Source organism: Diprion similis, chromosome 14 (assembly GCF_021155765.1).
Source record: "Diprion similis isolate iyDipSimi1 chromosome 14, iyDipSimi1.1, whole genome shotgun sequence".
Classification (NCBI taxonomy): domain Eukaryota; kingdom Metazoa; phylum Arthropoda; class Insecta; order Hymenoptera; family Diprionidae; genus Diprion; species Diprion similis.
Window position 1 is genome coordinate 4,695,298 of NC_060118.1, and position 24,280 is coordinate 4,719,577.

Consider the following 24,280-nt stretch of genomic DNA (forward strand, 5'->3'; position numbering starts at 1 on the left):
GGAAGCCACATTTATGCTGATTGTTGAAAGTTTCAACAAAGCAGTGCATATGTGCCAACAAAGCCTCCAGGAGACCATTCACCCGATATGCTATTCCATACATGACCTTATACTGTGTACTTTATGAAGCAATAAAAAATGTACAGTTTTTAATTATAAACCTGTATTTTCTGTCAAAATTACTTTTTGCACGAATTTTGGAACACCCTTTATTTTTATAATTTCCCTGAGCTGTACTGAATTCTCTGACAATTCCCTGACTTTTTCATGCCAAATGGAATTCTCTGACAATTCCAGCTTTTCTAGGTTTTCCAGAAGGGTGACCACCCTGGGACAATTCATGAGCCGTACTTGACAGCATAAAGATGACCAGAACATTATCAAAAGAAAATAAAGGTATAAAACTGTTAAATAGAATGGTTAAAAAGACAATAATGCAATCGTTTTTATAAAAAGCACGTTTTATTATCGGTAAGCGTCTAGCAGCGAGTAAAAAATGTAATATAAAGTAAAAATATAATTATTTAATAAATACTAACGACGGTTTATTGAACAACATTTAGGCGACAATTAATAGCCTCAAATTTTCAAATTTTTGCATAACTCCAAAGCAGTGGGTTAATGAAAATACAGAGTACAACTCATTCGTAATGATCTTCGTAGGCTTCTTTGTACGTAAGCAGTTGATCAAGACATTCGACAAGTTCATCTTGTTCAAATCCCGAATCTTTGAAACCCCGAAGTTTACTTATACTTTTTATGCTACTCGCTTGAGAGTGAAGCGAATCGAACATATGTGAAAGACCGGATCCGCTGTGTAGTCCAGCCAATATAGGAACGGATTTAACTTCTGCAAAGAAATAAAATCCTTATTTATTTAATATTATATTTTTTTCCTTTCATAACATCAAATGCGAAATAAACATTTGCCAAAATTCTAAAACAATTGAATCACTTGCCTTCTCCAACTGGCCAAGGTGAAATGTCCCCGTTCTGGTGAATATTGTTGTTGAAAATATTAGGATATGGTTCTTTGATGGTCAAAGGTGCTTTGAGATTGGTTAAATGAGTAGCAGTAGCGTGACATGAACAAGCCAGATAAAGTGTCATCATTTCGTGTACGCTTGAACAACTGTAAGCAGCTTTCCTCTGCTGTAGTTTTGCTTCGTGTGGCAGTCTCTTTAATCTTTCCTCGCTTATCCCTCTGAGTACAAGACTTTGCATACTCTTATCCATTGATATGTCACAACTAGGAGTTAAACTAGTCCACAAAGGGCCTTCATGATCATCCAAAACGTCGATTAGATCTTTACCAGCAGTCATGGGAAATGGAAGGCTTAAACTGGTAGCTGCTGCTCTTCTACCAAGTTTGTTCAGATCCGCACATAGGTCTGACAGTGCTGAAGTAGAAAATTCTTTCTGCCTATATCTCAGACTTATTGTATCTAATGCAGTTGCAAGTAGCGAGCTGCTGTGATAATCCAAGTCTGAATTGTACGTTAGATGATTAAATTGACGGCAAGCACCGGCCTGAGGCCAAGCATTTTGTCCCACACAAAGTGGGCTGAATAAAGAGGAATGTTCTCCTATACTTTGGTAGCACAAAGCTGTGTTCAATACTTTGAATAGGTCGTTAAGCGACCTCTTAGAATTCTTTCCATCGATAACGGGAAAGGCTATTATACTTTTCCCATATTCATCCTGTAAGTGCTGGATGCAGGATGAACCAAGGCCAGAGAATCCGTTTGTAGAATCTAGAATAATCTGCACAGAATAAAAGATCAAATGAATCATGCAATAAATAGAGATTCTGATCCCATATAACAATTACGTGTAGTAACAAGAATGTAGCTATAAGAAAATAAAGGTGAAATATCGATGAAGTTGGATGTTTAATTGTCACGATAGTAACAAAATTGGAAAAAACCGAATTAATATTTGATTGACAACATTCAATATGATACCTATCAGAATCTGTGAATATATCAGAATTATTTGCTACAGGTTCACATCAAGTCATTAGTTCCAAGGTTTTACTTTCTCCTTGTTTATATATTTACTGATTAATTTTTCGGGAATAATCACCTGAAAGCCTTGCATGAAATCGCATTCTTCAGCATAGGCTCTTATTTTGTTTGAAAATTCCTCTTGGAACTGGTCAGTTTTCCACAGAAGACAACCATAATGAAATACGTTGAAAGGCTGATCCAAGGATTGATGTTCGTAGTCGCGAACAATGTTCACAGTCCTTGGATGGAAACGTGGGACCAGATAATCAGCCCATACTGTAACGTCGTTTTCGAAATTAAACACTGCATCTCCTCCTTCTGTAGGCCCTTTCTCCAAACTCTGAATGAATGGAGCTTTATTCACTACTGGCTCAGTTGTAACTTGAATATTTTCAAAATCCCACAAGTCACTGTGCGAAGGTAAGGAATTTTCTACTGCTCCGTACAAATTTCCGTGTTCAGTCAAATGACCGACACTACCTTTTAGATCGACTAACAGAAGCCTGGGTGTAAACGTCGTCTCTTTCTGTAACAAAACTACACACGATTGTAATTACTCAACAAACAATAGAATGGAAAACTGTATGAAGTAGAATTGTGAATATTTGCATTATCAAATTGTTAAACCGTTAAGGTTGGTTGAAATAAAAGTTAGATGCGAAAAAACCATTCAAAACGTCCCCGGCAGTTTCATTTTTTTTTATGAAATAGAAATGATTCCAAACAACTTCGAATCACACAACTACAACGGAAGATATGAATAATGGAAAAAGCTTTTAAAATTAGAACCATTAAAATGTTTAAACTCTGGTGTTTGTCATTCAATTCTAGAGCTTTTTGGCTCGTTTTGTTTTCTTCATCAAACCTATGGGGATCTGCAGATACTGCCTGAAAAAATTACCCAAGTAGTGGTTTCCGAAATGGATGAAGATGAATTTGTGTAGTTGTAAGTACAGTGTAACCAATCCTTATCAACAATAACCTCTTTATGTTAAGACTATACTATCATAATCAGATTTTTTGAAAGGTTTTCAGTTAATCTGTACGGGCCTGGTCAGCGAGCAAAGTAAGCCTAAAACATTAGAATCGTATAAAAGCCACCAGATTTAAAACAATCGTTCTAATTATAAATCCTTCTCTCAAATTGATGATGTCTAAGCTCGTATAGCACAATCAAATCTTCTCAAATTCATTTTCGACAATATAAAATTATTTTCCATTGAAAAAAAAAGAAATTGCATTTACTTCTGAGAAGATAAATTTTCTCATTCTTTCGTAAGATTTGCTGTCACTGATTTTTATTATTATTCATGCTTATGCATCATTGATGTCAAATGCCACAGTCTATGTAATTCTGCATGAAATACACAAACAAAAATATCTAAAAACTTTTCTGTTTCATGCAACAATAATGCCAGGTGATGTATTTCTGTAATAAGTAGTAATTCAATTACAGGAGCTTCATGGCATTGTTGTTGCGTAAAAGAAACTTATTTTGAAAATTTATATTCAGCATTTCGTATAGAATTGGGTTGATAATAGTGAAAATAAGTGATATTTAACGTTATCGGTAAAGTCTGACTATAGCATCCTCTTATCAGTATGAAATTTAACCTCCCACCTTTGAAGTGGGAAAATTAATGTATGTACGTACTTTAATCAACCCTTATATGCATTTTGTAATTGGGAAAGTACTGATTCAAATTACTACTTTATTTAGGAATTGAAAAAATATGTCGGCACTGACGTATGAAAAATATTACTACAGATCTAAACTGAACAAAAAAAACATTAAATGTGTATTGAGTCGTTGCAATCCACTAGCTCCCTTTTGCAGTTACTACAATGAATTTGAATTATCGTAGCTCCATATTATTAAAGTTTTACTGGACATTATGCAACATTTTGAATTAAAATACAATGAACCGTAGTATTGCTAATCTATTGTCGAAGAAAATGAATGTATATGTGAGGAAAATGCCCGATTCACCTCATTTCAATCAGGCTCAGACCAGTTTACACACAAACGTATTGCACACATCCTTATTCAACATGGCATTATTTACCACAATATTACTGGCCTCAGATATTATTTGACATAGACGTATTTTAGACAGGTTTAATTCGACACGAACTTGTTCTATACGGTTGTCATTTAACTTGCTATTCTTCTACGACAAAGTTTTAGTGGCATGATTGTACATAAATATTTTTATTTTCAATTTTCCACAAGAAAATTATTTCGGTCTTTATAATATTTTTAATTGACTCGCTCAAATACTATAGTAATCCAATGCAAGAACTAAGACACATGTCCTGCGGATTATTGGAAATAAAAACATATGTACAATTACGTTTTCTTAGCTGAACTAATAAAAGAACATCGTATCAAAAAAAATCTGTTTAGAATAAGTACTTGTCCAAAAATAATAGACATAAATAATGTTCTATCGAATAGTCCTATGTTGTATAAGGTCGTGTACAATCTGTTTAAATGTAAAGTGGTCTAAGAAAAATTGAAATGAGGTGAATGGATATCCACTCTGTACTTCAGATAGCATCTTTTCCAGTTCCAATTTGGAATGAGGTGTTTACTATTACATTTTCAGATAGCATGTTAATCCTCTGATACATCGAAATGATAAAAAAAAATAGCCTTTTCTACTTACTATGTAACATGAAAGTAAAAATCAAGAAAAGGCGAGTTGTCCTATGATTATTATCGAAAAAACGTATTACGTCTGGCAGTAATTTTGTTTATTCGAGCCAATAACTAGTTAGTCTACCCATTGAGGTCTTAAACTGTTTGTCAGGTACTTGTTAGGTACCATGTTTCACGAGAACCAATTCAACTCTTCTGTAAAAAATATTATGCACAAAATAGCCTTAAGTCAAGAATTTTGTTTCCACAATAATTGTAAAAGTTGGTTAGATATCAGCTGGATGAGAAAAACAAATGTCATACAATGCAGTAATCAAATGACTCACCCTTGATGTTTCACCTTCTCTATACAAAACATCATGATTTATTTCCGAATGCTGATTGGGTGCGTAGGAAAAAGACGATTCCTGTGGAAATGATGAAAATAATGGTTGATTACAGTTTTGACTGACGATAAAGCCTTTTTCTCAATAGTGTATATCTGTTATTGTATATTGTTCAAGACATGGATGAAAAAAGATCAATCTTGTAGTTAGTATATTGCTCGTTTTGTCAAGAGACAACAATATTCAAAAGACTATTATATTATCAATAAACTATACCAAACAGTAAAATATTAAAACCTAACCTGTATGTTCCACCAGTGCGTTCCAATGAAATTCGAGTAATGTCCGAACTGGAGAGTCAACACTTCTCTAGTCGGCATATCTGCTATGATATGTTATACTACTTTACTAAATCTAGTATAATAATAATAATTCAACGTTGTGACTCGAAATTGTGTGCTTTTCATAGAAAAACACAGGCAAAAATGATGCAAAACGCCGGTACTGACAAATCCAAATCAGAATAATCAGATACGACCAATTTTCATACAAGGTCGCGCATCTCAGTAGGTCGCGCATTCCGCCAGTGACGTCATACAATGATCTCTTGACTGCGATCAGTGACGTCACGGCAAGCATAGTGAGCTTACAGCGCAGGCGCTCAACTACACGTGATAAGCCATGGACACGGTCTTGTGAATACTATAAAACAAACGTCGTTGACTGAGGATATTTTAATTGTTCGGTCAAGGGCTATAAGAATCGTGGCTTGACCTGCAGAGGTAAAAATATAAGCATTTCCAGTATGAGTGAATTAAAGAATTTAATCAACATTTTATGTGTGACGTTCTCATCTACCTCGGAATGTTTTTTCATAGTTTTGAATTGACCGCTTGTTGTGACGTCACTGGCGAAACTTTTCTATTGGTTGGTCTATGAGGCCACGAGGCTGCATTGTAGCACAGCTAACTCCGTTTTACCAATCTTGTCAACCTGTTGTCAACGATAAATGCAAAAATGGACGATTTATCTCTACAGGTGTGTACACAAAATTAATTCGATGATAATACTGAATCTCTCGAAATAATGGAGACCCGTATCACACTTATTATGTTGTTACTGAACTGGTCCATAAATCGTGATCACTAAATTGGATACCGAATTCAAACCATTTCAAAGCCAATTGTAGGTTATGTTGGTTAAGCCCATCGTTTTTTTTCTACAATTTAAACATATGAAAATAAATTTAAAAATTTACTTTCATATGCCGCAATGAGTTGCTCAAAAATTAGTATATATTGATTACTTAAATATTTATATAATATGCATTATTATCACAACGAATTATTTCACCTTCTCCTAGGGGGTTGAGGCGGGACTATTCAACAGTCTAAAATACCAAAATTATTATGTATTCAATTTTTTAAATTTTATCACGTAAAATAAATTTTTATCACAGGTTGATGAAATTGAAGCACTCGTCGCCATATACGACAAAGAATGGCAGACAACCGACGAAGAGAACAGAGCATATGGTATTGACATTAGAAATGAAAATAGTGTGGTGAGGCTCCATATAAAGTTACCTAATAATTACCCATCCACCGTTTCACCAACTTACGAAATCTCTGCTCCACACCTTAGTGAGTCTCAAAAGAACCACATTCATCGCCTCTTGGACGAGGTATGCTTGTAGGTTTCTGCATATTTATGAAAATATAAGGGAAGGTTCATGTACCAGACATCCAACGGCCTTGGGAATTCCAAAAGTCCTGGAATCATGATTGAATTAATTTATCAATTCTTTAAACAGTCCTATGAATACAAATGTGTCCTGAAGTTTTTATACTTAAAATCTTTTTCCAATGATAATGATTGAATCCTCATTAAACATTGCCCATTAAGAATTATCTTATTATATATTTCCTGGTATTATACTTGCATGAAAAAAATTTTTTTGTTGATATTTTCGTTCCATATTGCATGTAGAGTTGGCTGGGATGTTTTGACATCAGTTTATTAATAGTCATAATAAGTAAAATTTTATTTAGTGAGTAAAATCTGCCTATAGAATCCTTTTAATCTAAGAATTCAACGACATAAGTTGTTTGCATCAGGATCTGTAAATGTGAAATCGCATCAAATATGAAAATATGTGAAATCTGGAATTCCGGAAATTTAGAACTATACCCGAATCACGTAGTGATTTAACTTATTTGTAATTTAATTCTATGTTCCAGGGCAAATCTTGGGCAGAATGTGATATTTCAACTGGTTGAAAAAGTCCGAGAAGTTTTGCAGTTTAATTTTCAAAGCTCTGCTTGGTCGGAGCTTGAAAGCTCGCCAGAATCTGAAGAAATTACCACAGTTCAACCAGTAAAATTGGACCCCAATAATGCGGAATATGAATGTCCAGATATTCTACACGGAAGTGTTATTATGGACAGAAAAAGTTCATTTCAAGGACATGCAGCAATTGTTCACTCAGTAAAACAAGTCGAGTACGTTACTATAGATTATTTTTAACTGTACTTTTTACAAATTATGCATGATTCTTGTCATTGCTTCTAGTTAAAATCATGGTGATGAAATTTGTACAAAAGTTGTAACTTTCTGATCTGTGAAATCAATTCCATTGCATTACTGAATGTTCATTTCGAGTGAACGTGTAAAGTTACACATTCCATTATAGTCAGTTAATTCAGTAAAAACAGATTGTTAGAAAAAAAATGTCAAAACAAAGATTGAATACTTTTCTCCCAATATCATTTGTCTAATATATGTTACATTTGATTTCAATAACGTCGTGTAGTTAATTCATTGTCCAGCTGAGATACAATAGTCCTAAACTGACCGAAAACATCAATCTAATAAGCATAGTTCCATTCGTACTTCTCAAGTATTGTTTTTCTCATTTATAGACAGGTGATGCACAAACTACTTGAAAATAAGAAAATACATCAAGCGACGCATAACATGTATGCGTACAGAATTTATCGACCGGATGTGAATTGTTTTCTTCAGGACTGCGAGGATGACGGGGAAACACAAGCTGGAAGTAGACTACTGCATTTGCTACAGGTAATGTGTGCTTGTTTTAAAAATTCATTAATTATTTAACAATCAACGATTCGCTTAACTTTACCATTAATGTATTTTCCACAAAATCCGATAACAGTATCCAGTGACGACGATATTCCAGTGAAGTGTTTCATAAATCTGCCAACTTTTTGCTCAGTTGCATCAACAGAGATTGCAGTTTCAGCTTGCACAAATCCGACAGTGAAAAGCTTAAAATATGAATTGCTTATACGTGACATTCCTGTAAAACCTGCAGTAGTGAAAACTTAGCAAATGTTACGTTATTTCTCAATGCCAATACCTGTAAAATTGAATGTATTAAAGTTGTCCTGTAACATTTTGTCTCGAGCTTCAAACGCTTCAGTTTGATGTCTTGAAATTTACGTAAAATATTTAAAAAACTCAAGACCTAGTAATTTTGATCTAGTTTATTTTTCTGAAAAACATATTTCTAGATCATGGGTGTAAAAGACGCGGTGGTTATCGTGTCACGGTGGTACGGTGGTATACAGCTTGGCCCGGATCGCTTTCGCCACATCAATAATGCTGCCAGGCAAGTTCTTGCGACTGGCAATTTAATACCGGACAAAGCTAGAAAGAAAGTGTAGTAGGCATATGTTTTTTTTTTATAAAGTATTACATTAACGCTGTACATATTATAAGAGGAATACTTACAGTCGATGGTCTTGATACTATTTCTTTCGAATATGTATATACATGTAGATACAAATAATATACGTCTTGAACTTATGCAGCATTTTTATATTTTTTTTTATTGATTAATCGGCCTACTGATATTCAACGACAATTTTAATCATATTTCAACGACTCGTGAAATAATGATCATCATTGCAACTGTATCAGTTTGAAATATCTTTCTGGACTTTTAAGGGTCAAGGTTTTAATCAATCACTTTACCCTTTTTGTACTAAAAAAAATGAATTACAGAACATTTGAAAATGATAATGCTGAATTATAGTAGCCTGTGATACCCTGACTACTACATGATTGCTTGAATTAAAAAAAATTGATAACTTATGTGACATTTTCAAGGTTTAATTATTTATAACAGTACACAACCTTGTAGTGAAAAAATCCTATTATACATCGTGGATTCCACGGTATGGTTTGAAATTTTTACGGAAGAGTACATCAAAGATGGTCACTTTTGGATAAATTTCTGTGACGCTGTAGTGACAGCCCATATTAAATTCCTTTATTCTATCTTACATATCATAGACAAGCCTCTAAGGTCTAATTTTGGGTGTAATTTTTCCGTCAATGACACATGAACAATGAAATTAATTTCCCTTATTCGGATTTAACATATTTTTTATTCCTACTCTATTCGTCATTGTAATTACTCAATTCCAATCCTTTTCAATATAGGTCATCTAATTATGTGCAACAATTTGAGAGAAAATTCTAGTTACTGCGGCCCATATACATTGAACGATGTTACATCAATCAAACAAGTACATTAAATTTCATTTTCCTAGTCGTTACTGAGTGTCCAACACTCAAAGAAAATCTGAAAACAGAAAATGCAATGCATGAAAATTCCCAAATTTCAAAATATTTTCCGAGATATTTTCTCTGTTTGATATAATGACTTACCATCTGTTATTTTATGAATACTATGCAATAGATATGTTTCCTTCAATGGAAGAATTCTTTCATCCCATAGCTGCCACAGATCTGCTTTTCTAACTCAGTCTAGTTTTCTATGACACAGGTTCTATTTTAACTGAACAGTAGATAAGGTATTTCACTTGGTGCAATAGCAATTGGTCATCAGAGAATTTCATATTTCTTTTGATCAATTTAATTCTTATGTACAAAATCTTAATTATAACTTTAGAAATTTGATCGAATTTTAAAATACTTTAAATTAGTATGTAACTGTTTAATTATGTGTAATCTGTGATGAAATAATTTTAGTTTGCCCAGGACTATGCAAATGAAATTCGTTTATATATGGATGATTTTGATTATACAAAAGAGATTCATCAGAGTCCGTCGCTAAAAATGTTAATCTCATTTGCCGAGAGGGAGTTTCATAGAGAATTCTTCAAGCCACCAACATACGCTGTTTATGCGCCGGGCTGTGTTAATTTATGTGGTGAAAACGAAGATTTTAACGATGGAAAAATTCTGTCTATGGTACGAAGTGCTATGTTTGTAAAGTAACATTTATATAGAATTATCTTATCCCACACAATCAGAATTTAAATTGTTGAATAATTCAATAAAAATATACACTTTCGAATACAGGCCACTCAGCTTGTAACTGTGATAGTTGGGACTCGAAGAGCTACGAGCAGGGTGTGCAAGATAAAGACATTGTTGCAAGAAAAGGGTGAAGATAATTATGCCAAATTTTCTTTAAACACAAGCGGTCTTAATACGAGTAGTCAATTTACATGGGCGAATTACGTAAAAGCTGTTATACGCAATTTCAGAGTTTCCAAAGGTTCGAAAATATCAGAAGCCCATTAAGCGATACATTCTTTACTAAATCTCAGATCTTGTTTCAAGCACCATCATGAAAAAAAAGTGAAATTCGTTTTTACAAGTTATCATTACCCTTTCCTTATGTGCACTGTTTTGAAGCACGAGTAATGATGACTGTTTCAATAATTTTGTACAATGATTGTTTATTGGTAATTTCTGGACTACTGCTATTATCATAAAAAGTCACGTGCACATGATTAATAACTTTTTCAGAATATATTCCTGGATTTAAAGCGCTGATAATATCCAGCATACCAATAAAACGTGGGCTAGGAAGCAGCTCAGCTTTAACAGTTGCTATGTACACGTTGCTAGAAGCAATTACCAAAGTGTATACGACGAACACATTAGAGAAATCAATTGCATGCCAACTAGCAGAAAAAATCGCTACATCGGTTTCTTGCGGTATTTGGAAAACTCTGCTTCCTATTGTCGGTATCGAAGGGAAAATAATGGAATTTGACTCAAGATTGCTTCAAATCCAAGAGCACAATTGGAGCCCATTGGATATCGATTTGATTTTAATAAATTCGACTGAGGATGGTATCGACACTTTGATGTATCAGAAGCATTTGAATCAGTGCAGAGAAGTTGCCTTTGCACTAAATCTAATAAGCCTAAGGGACGCTACTATCCCTAAGCTTGCAACGATTGGACAACTATTCTCATCCGCAGCACTGAAAGGCGCACATCACGTTATTAATGAAAATAATAGAGTGACCAGAGCAGGGAGGCTAATAGACCAATGCCATTGGAAAAAACTAGGTTCCGTAATCAGCACATGACATAGCATGTTAATTATATTTGTAATAATTCCGTTAAATTCTAATGGCTGAGCATTAATGGTCAATGTTGAAGATTCACAAAGAACATGTCTTGGTGGAGTGAATTCGTATGATTTGCCACAAGAATCGTGATTTTTTTAAGGAAGTTGGAACCTAATAGTCATTTTTGATTATGATCTTTCGTAAGTGTCATGGTTTTTCGTACAGAGTTATAGAACGGCTGACCTTGTTGTGATCGTTTTTCGTGCATCAACCGTTGAAGCACATATAACTTGTGAACTACCGTAGAATTCTTAGTCGTGAGAAACATTTAAATGCTTGTGTTATTTTTAAATCTGTCTTATGTCAAAAATGTCCAACAGATTCTCTAATCCGCCTTAATTGCAGACATACTATATGGTAGATACATATTTTGAGTAAGTTTTCAAATTTAAATCGCAATTGTGAATTTGTAGAATCCATGCCATTTCTTCATTTCTGCGTCAAATGAAAATATGTTGGAGTGTTTTTGTTCAGAATTGTGTATAGAATGGGGCTGGTAAACCCTTTTTCATGGTAATTGAGATACGTGGATTTTGATATGTGGAGGTGTATAAGTCACCGGGGAAATCGAACAGGGCACCTCCCTAAACATTCGTAATCTTACAGAGCAGCATTACTAGAAATTGATATATTTCTGCGAAATTTTATGAAAAACTATTCGTCGAGTTTCAGTTCAATTTACTGCAGAAGTTGATTTTTTATTCTTTGTAGGTGGTTGTAATTTTTCCTAATATTTCGTTGTTGAACAATTTCTACGAAAACTCTATAAAGAACAACGATTTCTTACGAAAAACAACGGTTATCAACAATTTTTTGTTTGTGCACGTTTTCATAGAATACCTTAAAAAATATTTTCACCGGGACGATCTCGATCTAATACGGCTGATATCTTCACGAGCACTAATCATCTGAGAATTTTCCACAAGCAATGTGAAGAGATCGTACTGAGAAATCCTGCATGGAGAAAAATTATCCAGATTTTAGATACAGAATTTTTATGGGGAATGTTAATGTTTCCAGAGAATCTTACCTTAATTTTCACTGTGGTACCTATAATGACTAATTTTTTTTCTGGCTCTTAGGAAGTCTAATGAGGAAGAGTCACCGTTCAATGAGAGATAACTTTGGATCATCATCGTCTCAAATTGAACGCATAATGGGTATGATACATAATATTCACGGCGTTTACGGAGCTAGAATTGTCGGCCGAGATTTTGGCACTATTATTCTTGTCATGGTGAGTCTTGTCCGAAAAGGCCAAAATGTGAAAAACGAGCATTTTGACCATTCCTCTCGGCATCAGAGTAATAACAATGATAGGAATAATAATAATAATAATTTCGAACTTTACAATCCAATATCGGATTATCATTGCCCTATAAGGTACACAGGCAGGCTATAAGAACGATGGTGAATGCTTTGCGCAATGGTGCCCCATGTCAAGAGTACCAAGTTGTAAAACCGTCGTCCGGTTCCAGAATTTTATACGTAGACACAAACGAGCAGCTTTTGCCAATTGTAAGCAGGAAGAGAAGATTTGAGAAAAGCTTTACACCTGTGAATGAAACTTATACAAAAAATTGATATTAAATATGGTTGAAATAAAATTTTCTTCACATGGCATATTTGTGCCAAAATTACTTGTCTCAAGAAATACGGGTATCATAACAGGTGAAAACAGAACGCGAAGTAATCTGTATACATGGTAATTTATTTGTTTTCGATTACCTATAAAAGTATACATTTTATAGGCATACTATTCAATAAAAATAATGTCAATAATGATATTTGACTAGAAAATGTAAAAAAAATTTTTTAATTAAATAACAATGGTTAAAACACCAGTAAGATACTTAAAATATATACATCTCATACAGTATCAATTGAGTAGATATAAAAAATCAAATCGTATGTGAACAATGGTATATGGATAATGTTTGTGATTTTTGAATATGAGTAATTTAAGTACTGATTGTGGAATACTTTTATAGCGCTTTCCCCATCACATAATATAGAATCATTCTTGGTAAAGCGATACTAATAGAATTACCATAATCTATCTATCCGTGACCCTTATATCATATCGTATAGGAAATAAAATTACAAATAATTATAAATAACTAAATAGAAGTATTTAAAATTCGCATGGTGCTCACTTAGATAATTAAAAACCTAAAAAACGACACATAAAATGATTGTTATTCACCATTATCCTGTGACAAATACTACAGCGCCCATCAATCATACACGTGAAAAACATTTTCTTCCAAGTAGTCTTCCATTCAGAGCTATTCTTCTTTTCTTATTAATCTTCTTTTTATATCACTACTTGTTATAAATGAATATTGGAATTAGCGTTAGCTAAACTAGGACCCAATCCTCTTCCTCTATGCTCGACGGTGTAATAAATTCTTTTGAGAGAGCTGAAAACATTGATTATACAATATATTGTAATAATATAATGCTAAATATTAGATGAAGTTATGCACGAAAAATATTTTTATTGGATATTCATAATTTTTTACATACTATCACAATGGGATGAAACACACGAATGTAAAATTCCGTCTGATCTAAGTATTAAATATCATAATAATGCAGGTATCTCGAGAACAATAGAATTTACAGATTTGAAAGACTGCAGATTTTCATATCTCGTTGCACACTATAACAGGTAAAAATTACACGCAAATCAAACTTGTACTAATGGATCCCATGTTGGAAATTCAAAAGTAATTCACATATATATATATTTCATAACATTCATGTACTCACCATTAAATTGAGTTTCCAACTCGTGATTTTTTTCTTTATGCGCAGATGACCCAGAGTTGAAGTCAACTTCGTCTATTCCATGTGTTTTATGAGTTTGGTTAGATTTTTGTTGCAATAATTGTTTGGTACATTCTCCTAGGTCTTGCAACTTTTTCAATTCTGTGGTATAACTTTCATCTTCCTCGTCAATTGATTCAGTATCTGGATTATCGTTGTAGTCTGTTATTATATGGTTCAATGATTCATTTGAACTGACAGTACAATCAATTTCTACTCGTATGCCATTGAAGTTTTCTGAGTCAGTGACGTTTTCTGAAGGACTTGTGCGCTCGTCATCGCAATGGAAAACTGCTGGAGGTTGTTCTCTACCTGAGACAGCTATAGTATCGAAAAGCAAATTCTTGGTTCCTAGTTCCAAGTTGATGTCATGGCATACAGCAAAGGGAGACGACTTAATTGGCTCTACTTGATTGCTCTTCAGCAACATTTTATCAAGAACTGTTGGTTCAGAGGAAGAATTCATGCAATCAATAGATGCTATTCCGTTCTCATTTCCATTCAAGCAGCTGCGTAGAAATTTTTTGTTTTTCCGTTCAGGAGTGAATACAATATCTTCAAATTCCTGTTCTCCAATTTTTTGTAATATTCGCCAGCGTTCGTCTTGTGTTTTCTTCTGAATAATATCGTTCCGATTCCATGATTCGAAATCCGTGGTAACGGGCTCTTCAGTCACTTCAGTTACCAAATTCGTTTCAACGCCTAACGGAGGAATAAGCGGAATTTCTGTAGCTTCTTCCCCTTTTGTTACTGTTGTACTATCTGTGCCAACTGTAATTGTAGGCATGATGCTGCAAAATGATACAAACGTTATTTATTGCAGTATGCAAGTTAAATGAAGAAATCCACTACTACCTCATGACGCGAATTCTTAGTTTGCTAAGAAAAATTTCTCGTATTCTCAGTGGAACCTAATTGTAAAACAACCGATTCAAAACTTGTAAAGTATTCAGAGTAGCAAGTTTTTGATGAGCAAGAAGAGCTCATAAGCATGACACAAATTGCATTGTTTTGCAAGTGTTAACTTCATTTACATTATGAACCCATTAAAAGAGTTAGCAAGTGCAAGGAAGTCGAATTATCTTCAGGACACTCAAGGTCACCAGATCAGTTTTGCAAACTTGCCAAGGGTTAAGATATATGAGTGCGTATGAGCAGCTTCACCAATTATCTGTAAACACTCTGCGGCCAAAATTTGATTTTTCTGCAATCTTCATATCCTGCAAAAATTCGGAAAGTTTCAGACCTCCAGCACTTCTGGTTATGAAGGGAATCGATCAGTTTTTCAACTTTCACTTGTAACAGCTTCATTATTACATTCGAATTTGTATCACAGCCTTATTACGGAAAGAGAATATGATCTGAGGTGTTTACTAGGAATGGAACCCCAGGAATCGGTTTTGGGCTGGACCTTCAGGAACTGTCCAAAAACACATTTTCATTAAAAAAGCTGCTCTTTTCCCAGCTCTAATTCAACACTTTTATCTGAAATCTTGCAATTTTTTCAAATTAAAAACTCACTTAAGGTGCCAAATATGAGTACATCATGAGAGTTGCCATGGATTCTATAAAGTACATCTGCTCTTTGTTTCAGTAAAATATTTTTAGTATGTTTACATTTTTGGCAGAATATTTTTTTGTTCTTCACATTTTTAGAATTAAACTTTGCGACAGATATAAATAAAATGAAAATATTTTACTGAGCCAAAAAAAAATTTTATACTATATAAAATCAATTGTAGCCCTTGCCATGATTCCATTTACCGCACCTTTTCAAAAAACTCTGACCTCTTCACATATAAAAACTGCCAGATTTTACACAGAAATATCAAATTTGCGATAAACGTTAGGGAACACAAAAAAATGATTTTTTGCGAAAAAATACTTATTTGTACGGCCCCTGAGGATCCAGCCTAAAACAGATACCGTGATCTGAAAGATCAGATGTTACTACAACGGAACCATCTTGGATTATATTTGCTTCCATGATAAGGATAGAATAAGAATTCAAATGTAAAAATGATTCTCCCTAAAGCGGAAAAAATTGATCAATGAGTTTCTCCTGAACCACAGAAGTCTAAGACTTGCAGGATTTTGGTAGCTTAGTACGCACTACAAAATATCAAAGTGGCAGAAGAATCTAAATTTTGGCCTGTATCGTTCACAGGTAATTGGTGGACCAGTTGCCCATATTTTTAGTCAATGGCAGGGTTGTAAGGGGGTTATTAAAGAATCTATAAAGTTTGGACAAAAAATCGTAGAAGCTAAACAGGACTGTGTGTTCAAATCCCCAATTTAGTTGATCAGAATTTAATGTGCTTGGACGGACTTGATAATACTTAAATTTTTACCTTATGGACTGGATAAGGTTGCTTGGGTTCATTTTGAGAAGTGGAATAGCTGGTACAATAGAACTTTCTTTAAATTTAGATGTCAATTCCATAATTCCAGCAGCTATTGGCTTACTGATTTCTGCCAGCGACGGTAGTGGGTCTGTAGTAGTTTCCACCTCTGGAACTTTAAACGTAATATACTTTAATGCGATAATGTATCAAATTGACTAATGTATCGTTTGCAAATTGCATCTCATATCACGAGTTCAGTACTCAGTTATTTGTAGTGGATTAAATATGAGTAAAGCGTATTTGAGGTCAAAGAGTACGTGAAACACAAAATATAGCATCTTCTTGAGGTCTGTTTGACGAATTCCGGAGTTACCGTCAACGAATTTCACCCAATACTCTCAGCTCCATATACATTATCAATCTCGACTAAAATTTATTCGAGGATACTTGTGATGGGAATAATGACTAGTATAAAGAGAGGATCATTGATGAAAAAGAAAGACTTTTATTTTTAACTTTTTTAGGTACACGAAAATTAGATTTTGAGTGGATGCAGAGGAAGTTTCAAGAGTGAAAATTTCCTACTCAATTCATGTACATTGTTTGGATATTAAAAGATTAGCAACAAGGTCCCAGTTTAAAGTTTTTTGTTCGAATAACGCCTCAAGCTCTTCCATTTTTTTTTCTCTCCGCTCATATCTAGCATCATTAAATTCTATTTGACCTTGTTCATCCATTAAGAGATTTTTAACAAATAAAACTGGTTCCAGTCCGAAAATATTTTGATGTTTTGATTCTATCAACAAAGGACCTTCAGTATCTTCAGTATCATCTTTCGCACTACTATCTAACAGATTTAAATTATGATCGGCAGATTCCATAAATCGTGCTAGACGATCGAGATGTTTCTTTTGAGGTATTTGAAAAGTTTTTTTTCCATGCGAGTCTCGCTGTTCCGAATTTTTTAAAGCTTTACAAAGATATTGCCACTTCAACCGAGCTTTTTCAGTAGCGTTTTCACCAAAATCAAGACCTTTTTGACTACAGTGCCAAACAACATCCGACCAAATGTGTTTCTTAGTCAATTTTGACGATTTAAGAGATGCCTGAATTCCTGATGAGGTCATTACGTCGATAAAAATGTCAGTTGGATTTTGTTTTGTTACATCTGATATAACATGCTCTGAAACAGATGATATTTGCTTGATAATACACGACATGATTATGGAAGTACCGTTTATACTTTTAATGATATAATAATTGAAATGGAGAATAATCATTGTTAAAAATGAACAAACGACGCCATAAGCATGATGAACAAACATTTTCATTTACGTTTCAACGTTACGTAATCAAATTACGTTTTTGTTATATAGATCAGTAATTCGCAATTTCAATGAAAAATTAAAAATTGAGTGAACATAATAAAGTGTACATGGTGAGAGACAGACAATTGATTATTGATGTTTTGGTAAGACGTTTTTAGAAAATTTGAATATATATGTCAACTCAAACAAAATTGAAGCAACACTTTTCCGACTTAAAGTGACAAACGCAAATTAATTGAAAAACTAAATACTGAATAACTTATAACACGATAAGATTTTTTGCTAGCAAAAATGGAAGCACTAAGGTATAATCAATCGACCGTACCAAATTCTATTCAGTCCTGATGAATTCCATTTAGTTCAGTGCAAGACGCAAGCTTGGTTGACTTATTGTTCTGATTACAAATCGACTCCTAATTCTATCTTTATTTTTGGAATTCATTATCAGAGTATAAAGAAAAGTACGTTCCCACATATAATTTAAGGGCGATTTGTTTTAATCATTGGCGATGCCAAAAATCTTGTTGACTCACATTCAGAACAACATGATAATCAGTTTCAATGCAAATGAAATTTTCAGTAATACTGCTAGATTATAATTAAAGAAGTGACCAAAATATGAATTCCGAAAGGAAAAATTAATATAACTGGGAATAGGAACTTGGTAACGTGACTAAAGACTTTTTTTTTTAACCAAATACAAAAATTTGTAAAAACGTATAAAACAATCAAGTTCAATACTATATACTTCGAGTTTCCTGAAAACCACACAAACTGCGTTTTAGGTTTAACTATGCATCGCAATTCTTGAAACACAGTGGCACCGACTAGGAAAACTAGAAATAGTTGAGGAATCTTTAACAATGAATAAAGAAAAGATGCACTTTCTTTAATCAGTCATTATCGAACTCAAAAATACGATATTTTTGTGAAAAATTTGATTTGATGCTGTCTCATGTGTGAGGAAGAAATTTTAAACACTACATTCAAAATGAGAATGGATGTCGAACATACCTAAGTTTTTGATTTATTCTGGTAAAGGTTGCCTGATATTTTTCTTAGTTTACTTAAAACAGTCAGTAAAAGTCTAAAATTGGCTGAGAAAAGTCGAGAAGAGAGGGAATTATATTTTTAGTTAATTTGGTGACACTCCGAGGAATAAATTAACTATTTATTACATTCTATCGATGCGCTCTTTAAATTCCATGCAAGTATACTTACCAGATAAAAGAGTATCTGTTTCTGGATGATAAGCAACACGAATAATATTCCTATCTCCCTCCAGTATGAATATCTCATCTTTATTACAGGCAACGCTTGTGACCCGCCTTAGATCTGTGACAGCCGATGTTATTCCAACATTGATAGGGTTTATTACATAGACAATGTCATCGCTGTACGTCACCAACAAATCCTCACAAAATGGCAATATAACACCGAGCGTCGGCTCACCGCGACTTTTTTTACTATTCTCTGAAACTGGATTCAATAACTCAACTTCGGTGTATCCGGTCTGAAGAGTATCCTTCAAAATAATAAACATTGATGAAATAGTATGTATTTATCACCATTACTGTGTATTCAGAGGTACAAGAATCGAAGAAAATTCAGGCCTACAACTCCTAAACAATCTGAAGCGATAATTTTCAAGAGGGCACATACAATAGATGACTAAAAAAGTGGGAGAAATTTTAGAATTAATATCTCGACAACCAATTAATTAATTCGATTGAGATTGGTTTTATTGAAAATTAAGTAGACCAATCTTCGTTCGCATATTTTTCACCATATAAATTAATCGACAGGAAGGATTGTCAATATACTAAAAAATTTTCCACCATTTGTTAACTTGACAGAAATTCGGTTGTACAGACTTTGAACAAATAATGACAGTTTAGAATCGTTTTACCTCTTAATCTGGATTCGTTGTAACTCTAAAAATATTGTATATATAAATAGATAATAATAATAAATAATAAAAATATAAATATAACATTACGTGATTTACCTTGAAGATAAGTGTTTTAAGGACAGTTCCATGTTTATCGGCTTGCCAGAGCCTGACACCAGGTCTGCTACAGTAAATGACGGGTTCTTGAACTGGGCTTTGACGAGGACCAAAGCATGCCCCCAATTTTCCCAACCTGGAACGTTGTAAATAAATTTATCACTATTAGCATCTATTGAAAATGTATGTAACATTTATCGATTTACTAACATTTTACGTTCTTTCTGGCCAACCTGAGACACCTTGTCATTTTGGTTTCTATTCACAAGAATTGTGCGAAAGACTGTTGAAACTAGTAAAAGGCCTTGTTGATAACTCAATTGGACTACTGGGTATTTTTCATTGAGTAATTCCGATGACTTGGACAAGTGCTTTAAAGAGAAATGAAATAAACAAGTTATTATACAGACTATTCGTTATCGACCGCTAAAGAACTTTCTAACGAATGAATTAACAGAGAGTTGGAAGTATAGAAAATTGTTTACCATGTAGAAATCAATTTCAGTTATCACTACAAGACCATCCTGATCTCCACTGAATAGCTTCATTCCATTTTTCGACCATTCAACAGTAGTTACAGCTTTTTTATGGAGGCCTCCAATGTTGTAGCGTTCAACCTGCATCAGCGGAAAAAGTGAATAGGGCTTTCTTTAGCAAGTGGGCTAAATCATACAACGACCACAGCAAGTTCACAGTAGTAGACTGTACTGCATTAACAACTTGAGAATATAAACGATTTTTTTTCATTTTTAGGTCAAAGAGCAATCTGGCGAAGTAGCTCAGCTGATAAAAGAACCACCAAATACAGCATGGCATTTTTGAAAGTGAACCTGGATTAACCAGATTTCTATTGGTTTATAAATGACCAATCATAAATTTAAATTTCTAATAGAGAACAAGAAAATTATGCTCACTTGCTTTTTTTGTTTCGGTTTAAGACTATCCGGCAATGAGTCTGGAGGGTTTTTTGGAATTTGAAAAACTGTTACTATGCCTTGATCATTTCCTGCCGCTACCATGTAATCCACTGTCGATATTACCCTGACGCATGTAATTGATGTATTTGTATTCTGAAAATATATTATTTTTGGAAAATATTAGTCTGTAATGAAACATGTGGGGGCAAAAATGTATAATGGGCAGAAAATTTCTAAATCTTTTGAAATCATATATTGTAACTATTGACCCTTCTACCCCCATTGACAATTCTGTAGTCGCAAAACCATGAGTTTATCTAGAATGCATAGTTATAATAACATTACAAACTTGGAGCTCATGTTTTTGCTTAAATATTATTATTTCCGTTTTTAGTTTTTGCTCTATTTATAATACAGTGAATCATATTAAGAGAAAAAACCTAGGTTGTAATCTGAATAAATAATTCGAAGCGTTCTATGTCATAATCGTTGTATCAGAAAATTTTTCATACTTCGCAACGTAGCCTTTGAAGGTCTCCTTTCTCCCTGCCGTACCAATAAACCAAGCCATGGTTAGTGCCAATGGCAATAAATTCTGTTACAGCATCAATGCATGTAAAATTAACATCCTGTGTAAAAAGGCCGTTTTGGGATTTCAGTGGTATTTGTTGGAGCAGTTTGGTCAGCGGTACCCATTCCCTGAGCAGCCCGCCATCTTCGCACATGGGTGTAGTCATGATGCGTTATATGTACACCAAGTCAACAAGATCTGTTTGAGAAAAGTTTGATGTCAACATGGATTTTTAGTACAAAATCAATAAATCTAAATAAAATGTCTCAGCTATCAATGTTACGAATAAACCTGAGATACTACTTATATTTTGGCCAGTGACAATGTTAATTGTAGAAAAAAATTGACAATCAATTATAAGTGAATCAATACGTAATCTAACACAGCTTTACGGTTTTATTATGACCCGAAAGGCTAAGTGTGCCACAACAGTGGTTTTACTATAGTAGACAGTATTTGTAAAAGCATTCACAACAATTCAAGTTGAAACAATAATTATGCTGCTTGTAGATAATCGAGTGACCACATAATGATTAACAATGACAATAATCGTAGCAAAGAGGGAAAACGAGAGATTGCATATAATTCCCTGAATTTTCCAGTAAATCGGCTGTTTCCAGAACTGTTGTAAATATGTATGAAAAAGTTTAATTATCGTACCATATTACTTTCATCGACTGTGTTGCACAATTTAAATGACAAATTTCAATAGTTTGTACCATGTCGTTTAGGAGAAAACTGTCGGACAGTTAAAAAATTTCGCTAAACAACAGGTGCGGTTTAAGTCGTTGAATTATTTCGATGTATACATGTAGTTGAGTGAAAACTGGTATCCGTTTAATTTCCTTCGTTTCCTCGTTACAAGTAGTTGACAGGTAGATTATTCATAGGTTGACATACCTACTGCAAGTACTCTTCTTAATTTGCCGAGAACATTTTAATTACAGGTCCATGAGCTGTTCCGTACTGTTCGGGTTTAGAGCATCATTTTAGGATCATGAAATCCATAAATACATTCTGCAAATTTTAATAAGAATTTTTTTGTGCGTTACGAGACGTCGGAAATTTTCGAATTGCGGTTTCCGAACCTTCCCCCTTTTTGACGACCAATTTTGAGGTTGCCTACACACAAGCGTTGTCTGAAAATTGCTAAAGAGTAAAGACAACCAGTTACGGGTATTCTTTTGAAGCCATAGAACTATTAGTTCTATGATTAGCATCCTGCGCGGATGGGCGGGCAGCTTGCGTAGCACGAACAACAAAATTGCAGCAGATGCTGTAGCGTTGTATACAACTCGAAAACGCGGTGCAAAAATTCTATACCGCTCAAGCGATCAGAATCAAACTTGGGCAGTTAATGCCTTATTTAGGCAAAAAGTGGAGCGTGTTTTTAATTTTTCAAAATTTGGAAAAAAAGAAAAGATTGGTTACTACCCACAGAAATTGGTCAAATTTTCACAATTGCACTAATTGGATCGAAGTCTCCCGTATGATGCTACTTGGCGGTGATGAAACATACATTTTGAGCCCAGTCCCATGAGATTTGACGATGAAATGGCAGTTGATCTGGCTTTCGATTACGAAGAACACCGAAATCTTATTTTGGCGACATTTGTTACCGACCTTTCTCGCATGTCGGTAATTCTTTGCGGACATTACACGCATGCATTACTGGCATGCGCGTGATGTCGGTAACAAATGTTCGGAGAAAAACCTATATCCGAATAGAAGAAATTAACAAGAAAATGTATGGCGTAAAAGAGCAGCGTAAAACTACAAAGAAGAAGAAATAATATCCTCAGATTTCTAAAGAAACTGTTGACGGTATATCTGGTGAATCTGGGCGACAGAACTTTAAAGGTAACGCTGAAAATTACGAAGTATGTTGATAAATATGAATAATTGCATTCTACTTTGTTTCGGGTAAAACAGGGAGTCAATATTATGCCACGACTGTTATGATAATTAATCAAACATTAAAAATTTCTGAGTAGATCTGGTTTCTATGTACGAACACACGTATGAATAGCAATATATTATTGTTGAAAGATTATTCAAATTGTAGGATGAAATATATACATGAGGATTTTTCCAATTTGATTATAAATAGTCAATTATTGTGAATTTTGTACAAATATAAAAGGAATATATCTGTTATTTTATATTATGACGAATTGAATGTACGATTCATTGGTGCGTATTCGAATGAACCGCCTCCAATTTTTTTCTTAGGATTCAAACATTATAACAAGATCTCCCTACAGATTCTAGGACATTCCAACGGTTGGTATGAATGTTTATTCTCCCTACGGATAGTGCGAGAAACTTTTTTAAAGAGAGAAGCAGTCGTTACAAGCTGACCATGTAATCCATCCACCATGCACGTAGCGCACGTAGTGCTTGACATGCTTAGGTCGTTCGAAGTGTGTATTGTTAAAATAATATAAACATACCCAAATTTCAGCATGGTTCTGAAATGCTGCATTTGAAAAATAGAAAGTGACAAACCAAATGGTTCGAGCGTCAATTTTCACAAGTAAGTGATATTAGAAACTGTATGAGGTAGTTTACTGTTTACATTCCCTTTGGAATCAGATTCTCACATATATTTGATGTTACACATAATCCCAGCGATACACGAAATACATTCTTTTCAATCATGAATAAGTATTATAAGTAAAATATAAGCGTTATCCAGTAATTCATAATTCATGTCTATTCCAATTGTCGTTAATATTAAGTTTTGTTTAAACATAAGTACTGATAATATAATTATTCTAAGTGCTCATAGTTAGTGTCGAGATGAGCAAAGTAAGGTACTAAGTTAAATGTACAGTTTAATAAACTATGGTCAAAGTGC

The 24,280-nt window shown here is 33.9% G+C and overlaps 4 protein-coding genes across 10 annotated transcripts; 2 read left to right on the forward strand and 2 right to left on the reverse strand.

The window, feature by feature from the left end:
• Positions 1-449: 449 nt before the first annotated feature.
• Positions 450-5,476, reverse strand: LOC124414789 (protein misato). The gene is made up of 5 exons (XM_046895864.1): positions 5,300-5,476; positions 4,998-5,078; positions 2,086-2,535; positions 960-1,764; positions 450-850 (listed from the first exon to the last, which is right to left on the reverse strand). The coding sequence occupies exons 1-5, from the start codon at positions 5,375-5,377 to the stop codon at positions 642-644; spliced, it is 1,623 nt and encodes a 540-aa protein (XP_046751820.1). The 5' UTR covers positions 5,378-5,476; the 3' UTR covers positions 450-641.
• Positions 5,477-5,934: 458 nt separating this feature from the next.
• Positions 5,935-8,960, forward strand: LOC124414807 (protein IMPACT-like). 5 transcript variants are annotated; one of them, XM_046895884.1, is made up of 6 exons: positions 5,935-6,035; positions 6,457-6,689; positions 7,238-7,498; positions 7,919-7,922; positions 8,022-8,078; positions 8,534-8,960. In XM_046895884.1, exons 1-6 carry the CDS (start codon positions 6,015-6,017, stop codon positions 8,684-8,686), a joined length of 729 nt encoding a protein of 242 aa, XP_046751840.1. In that variant the 5' UTR covers positions 5,935-6,014; the 3' UTR covers positions 8,687-8,960. The 5 variants fall into 5 exon arrangements, with proteins under 5 accessions (XP_046751840.1, XP_046751843.1, XP_046751839.1 ...); XM_046895887.1 differs by having other exon boundaries at positions 6,457-6,561; positions 7,919-8,078; XM_046895883.1 differs by having other exon boundaries at positions 7,919-8,078; positions 8,534-8,959.
• A 1,146-nt stretch (positions 8,961-10,106) lies between these two features.
• Positions 10,107-11,377, forward strand: LOC124414445 (galactokinase-like). The gene is made up of 3 exons (XM_046895389.1): positions 10,107-10,241; positions 10,353-10,551; positions 10,791-11,377. Exons 1-3 carry the CDS (start codon positions 10,107-10,109, stop codon positions 11,375-11,377), a joined length of 921 nt encoding a protein of 306 aa, XP_046751345.1.
• A 2,364-nt stretch (positions 11,378-13,741) lies between these two features.
• Positions 13,742-22,576, reverse strand: LOC124414718 (WD repeat-containing protein CG11141). 3 transcript variants are annotated; one of them, XR_006930063.1, is made up of 11 exons: positions 22,321-22,576; positions 21,362-21,618; positions 20,847-21,002; positions 20,418-20,549; positions 20,143-20,303; positions 19,933-20,068; positions 19,146-19,449; positions 16,603-16,768; positions 14,195-15,042; positions 13,949-14,084; positions 13,742-13,842 (listed from the first exon to the last, which is right to left on the reverse strand). XR_006930063.1 is itself a non-coding variant. In XM_046895746.1 (10 exons), the coding sequence occupies exons 2-10, from the start codon at positions 21,584-21,586 to the stop codon at positions 13,781-13,783; spliced, it is 2,190 nt and encodes a 729-aa protein (XP_046751702.1). In that variant the 5' UTR covers positions 21,587-21,618; positions 22,321-22,576; the 3' UTR covers positions 13,742-13,780. The 3 variants fall into 3 exon arrangements, 2 of the variants coding, with proteins under 2 accessions (XP_046751702.1, XP_046751704.1); XM_046895746.1 differs by lacking the exon at positions 13,949-14,084; XM_046895748.1 differs by lacking the exons at positions 13,949-14,084; positions 22,321-22,576 and adding an exon at positions 22,081-22,236.
• Positions 22,577-24,280: the final 1,704 nt, after the last annotated feature.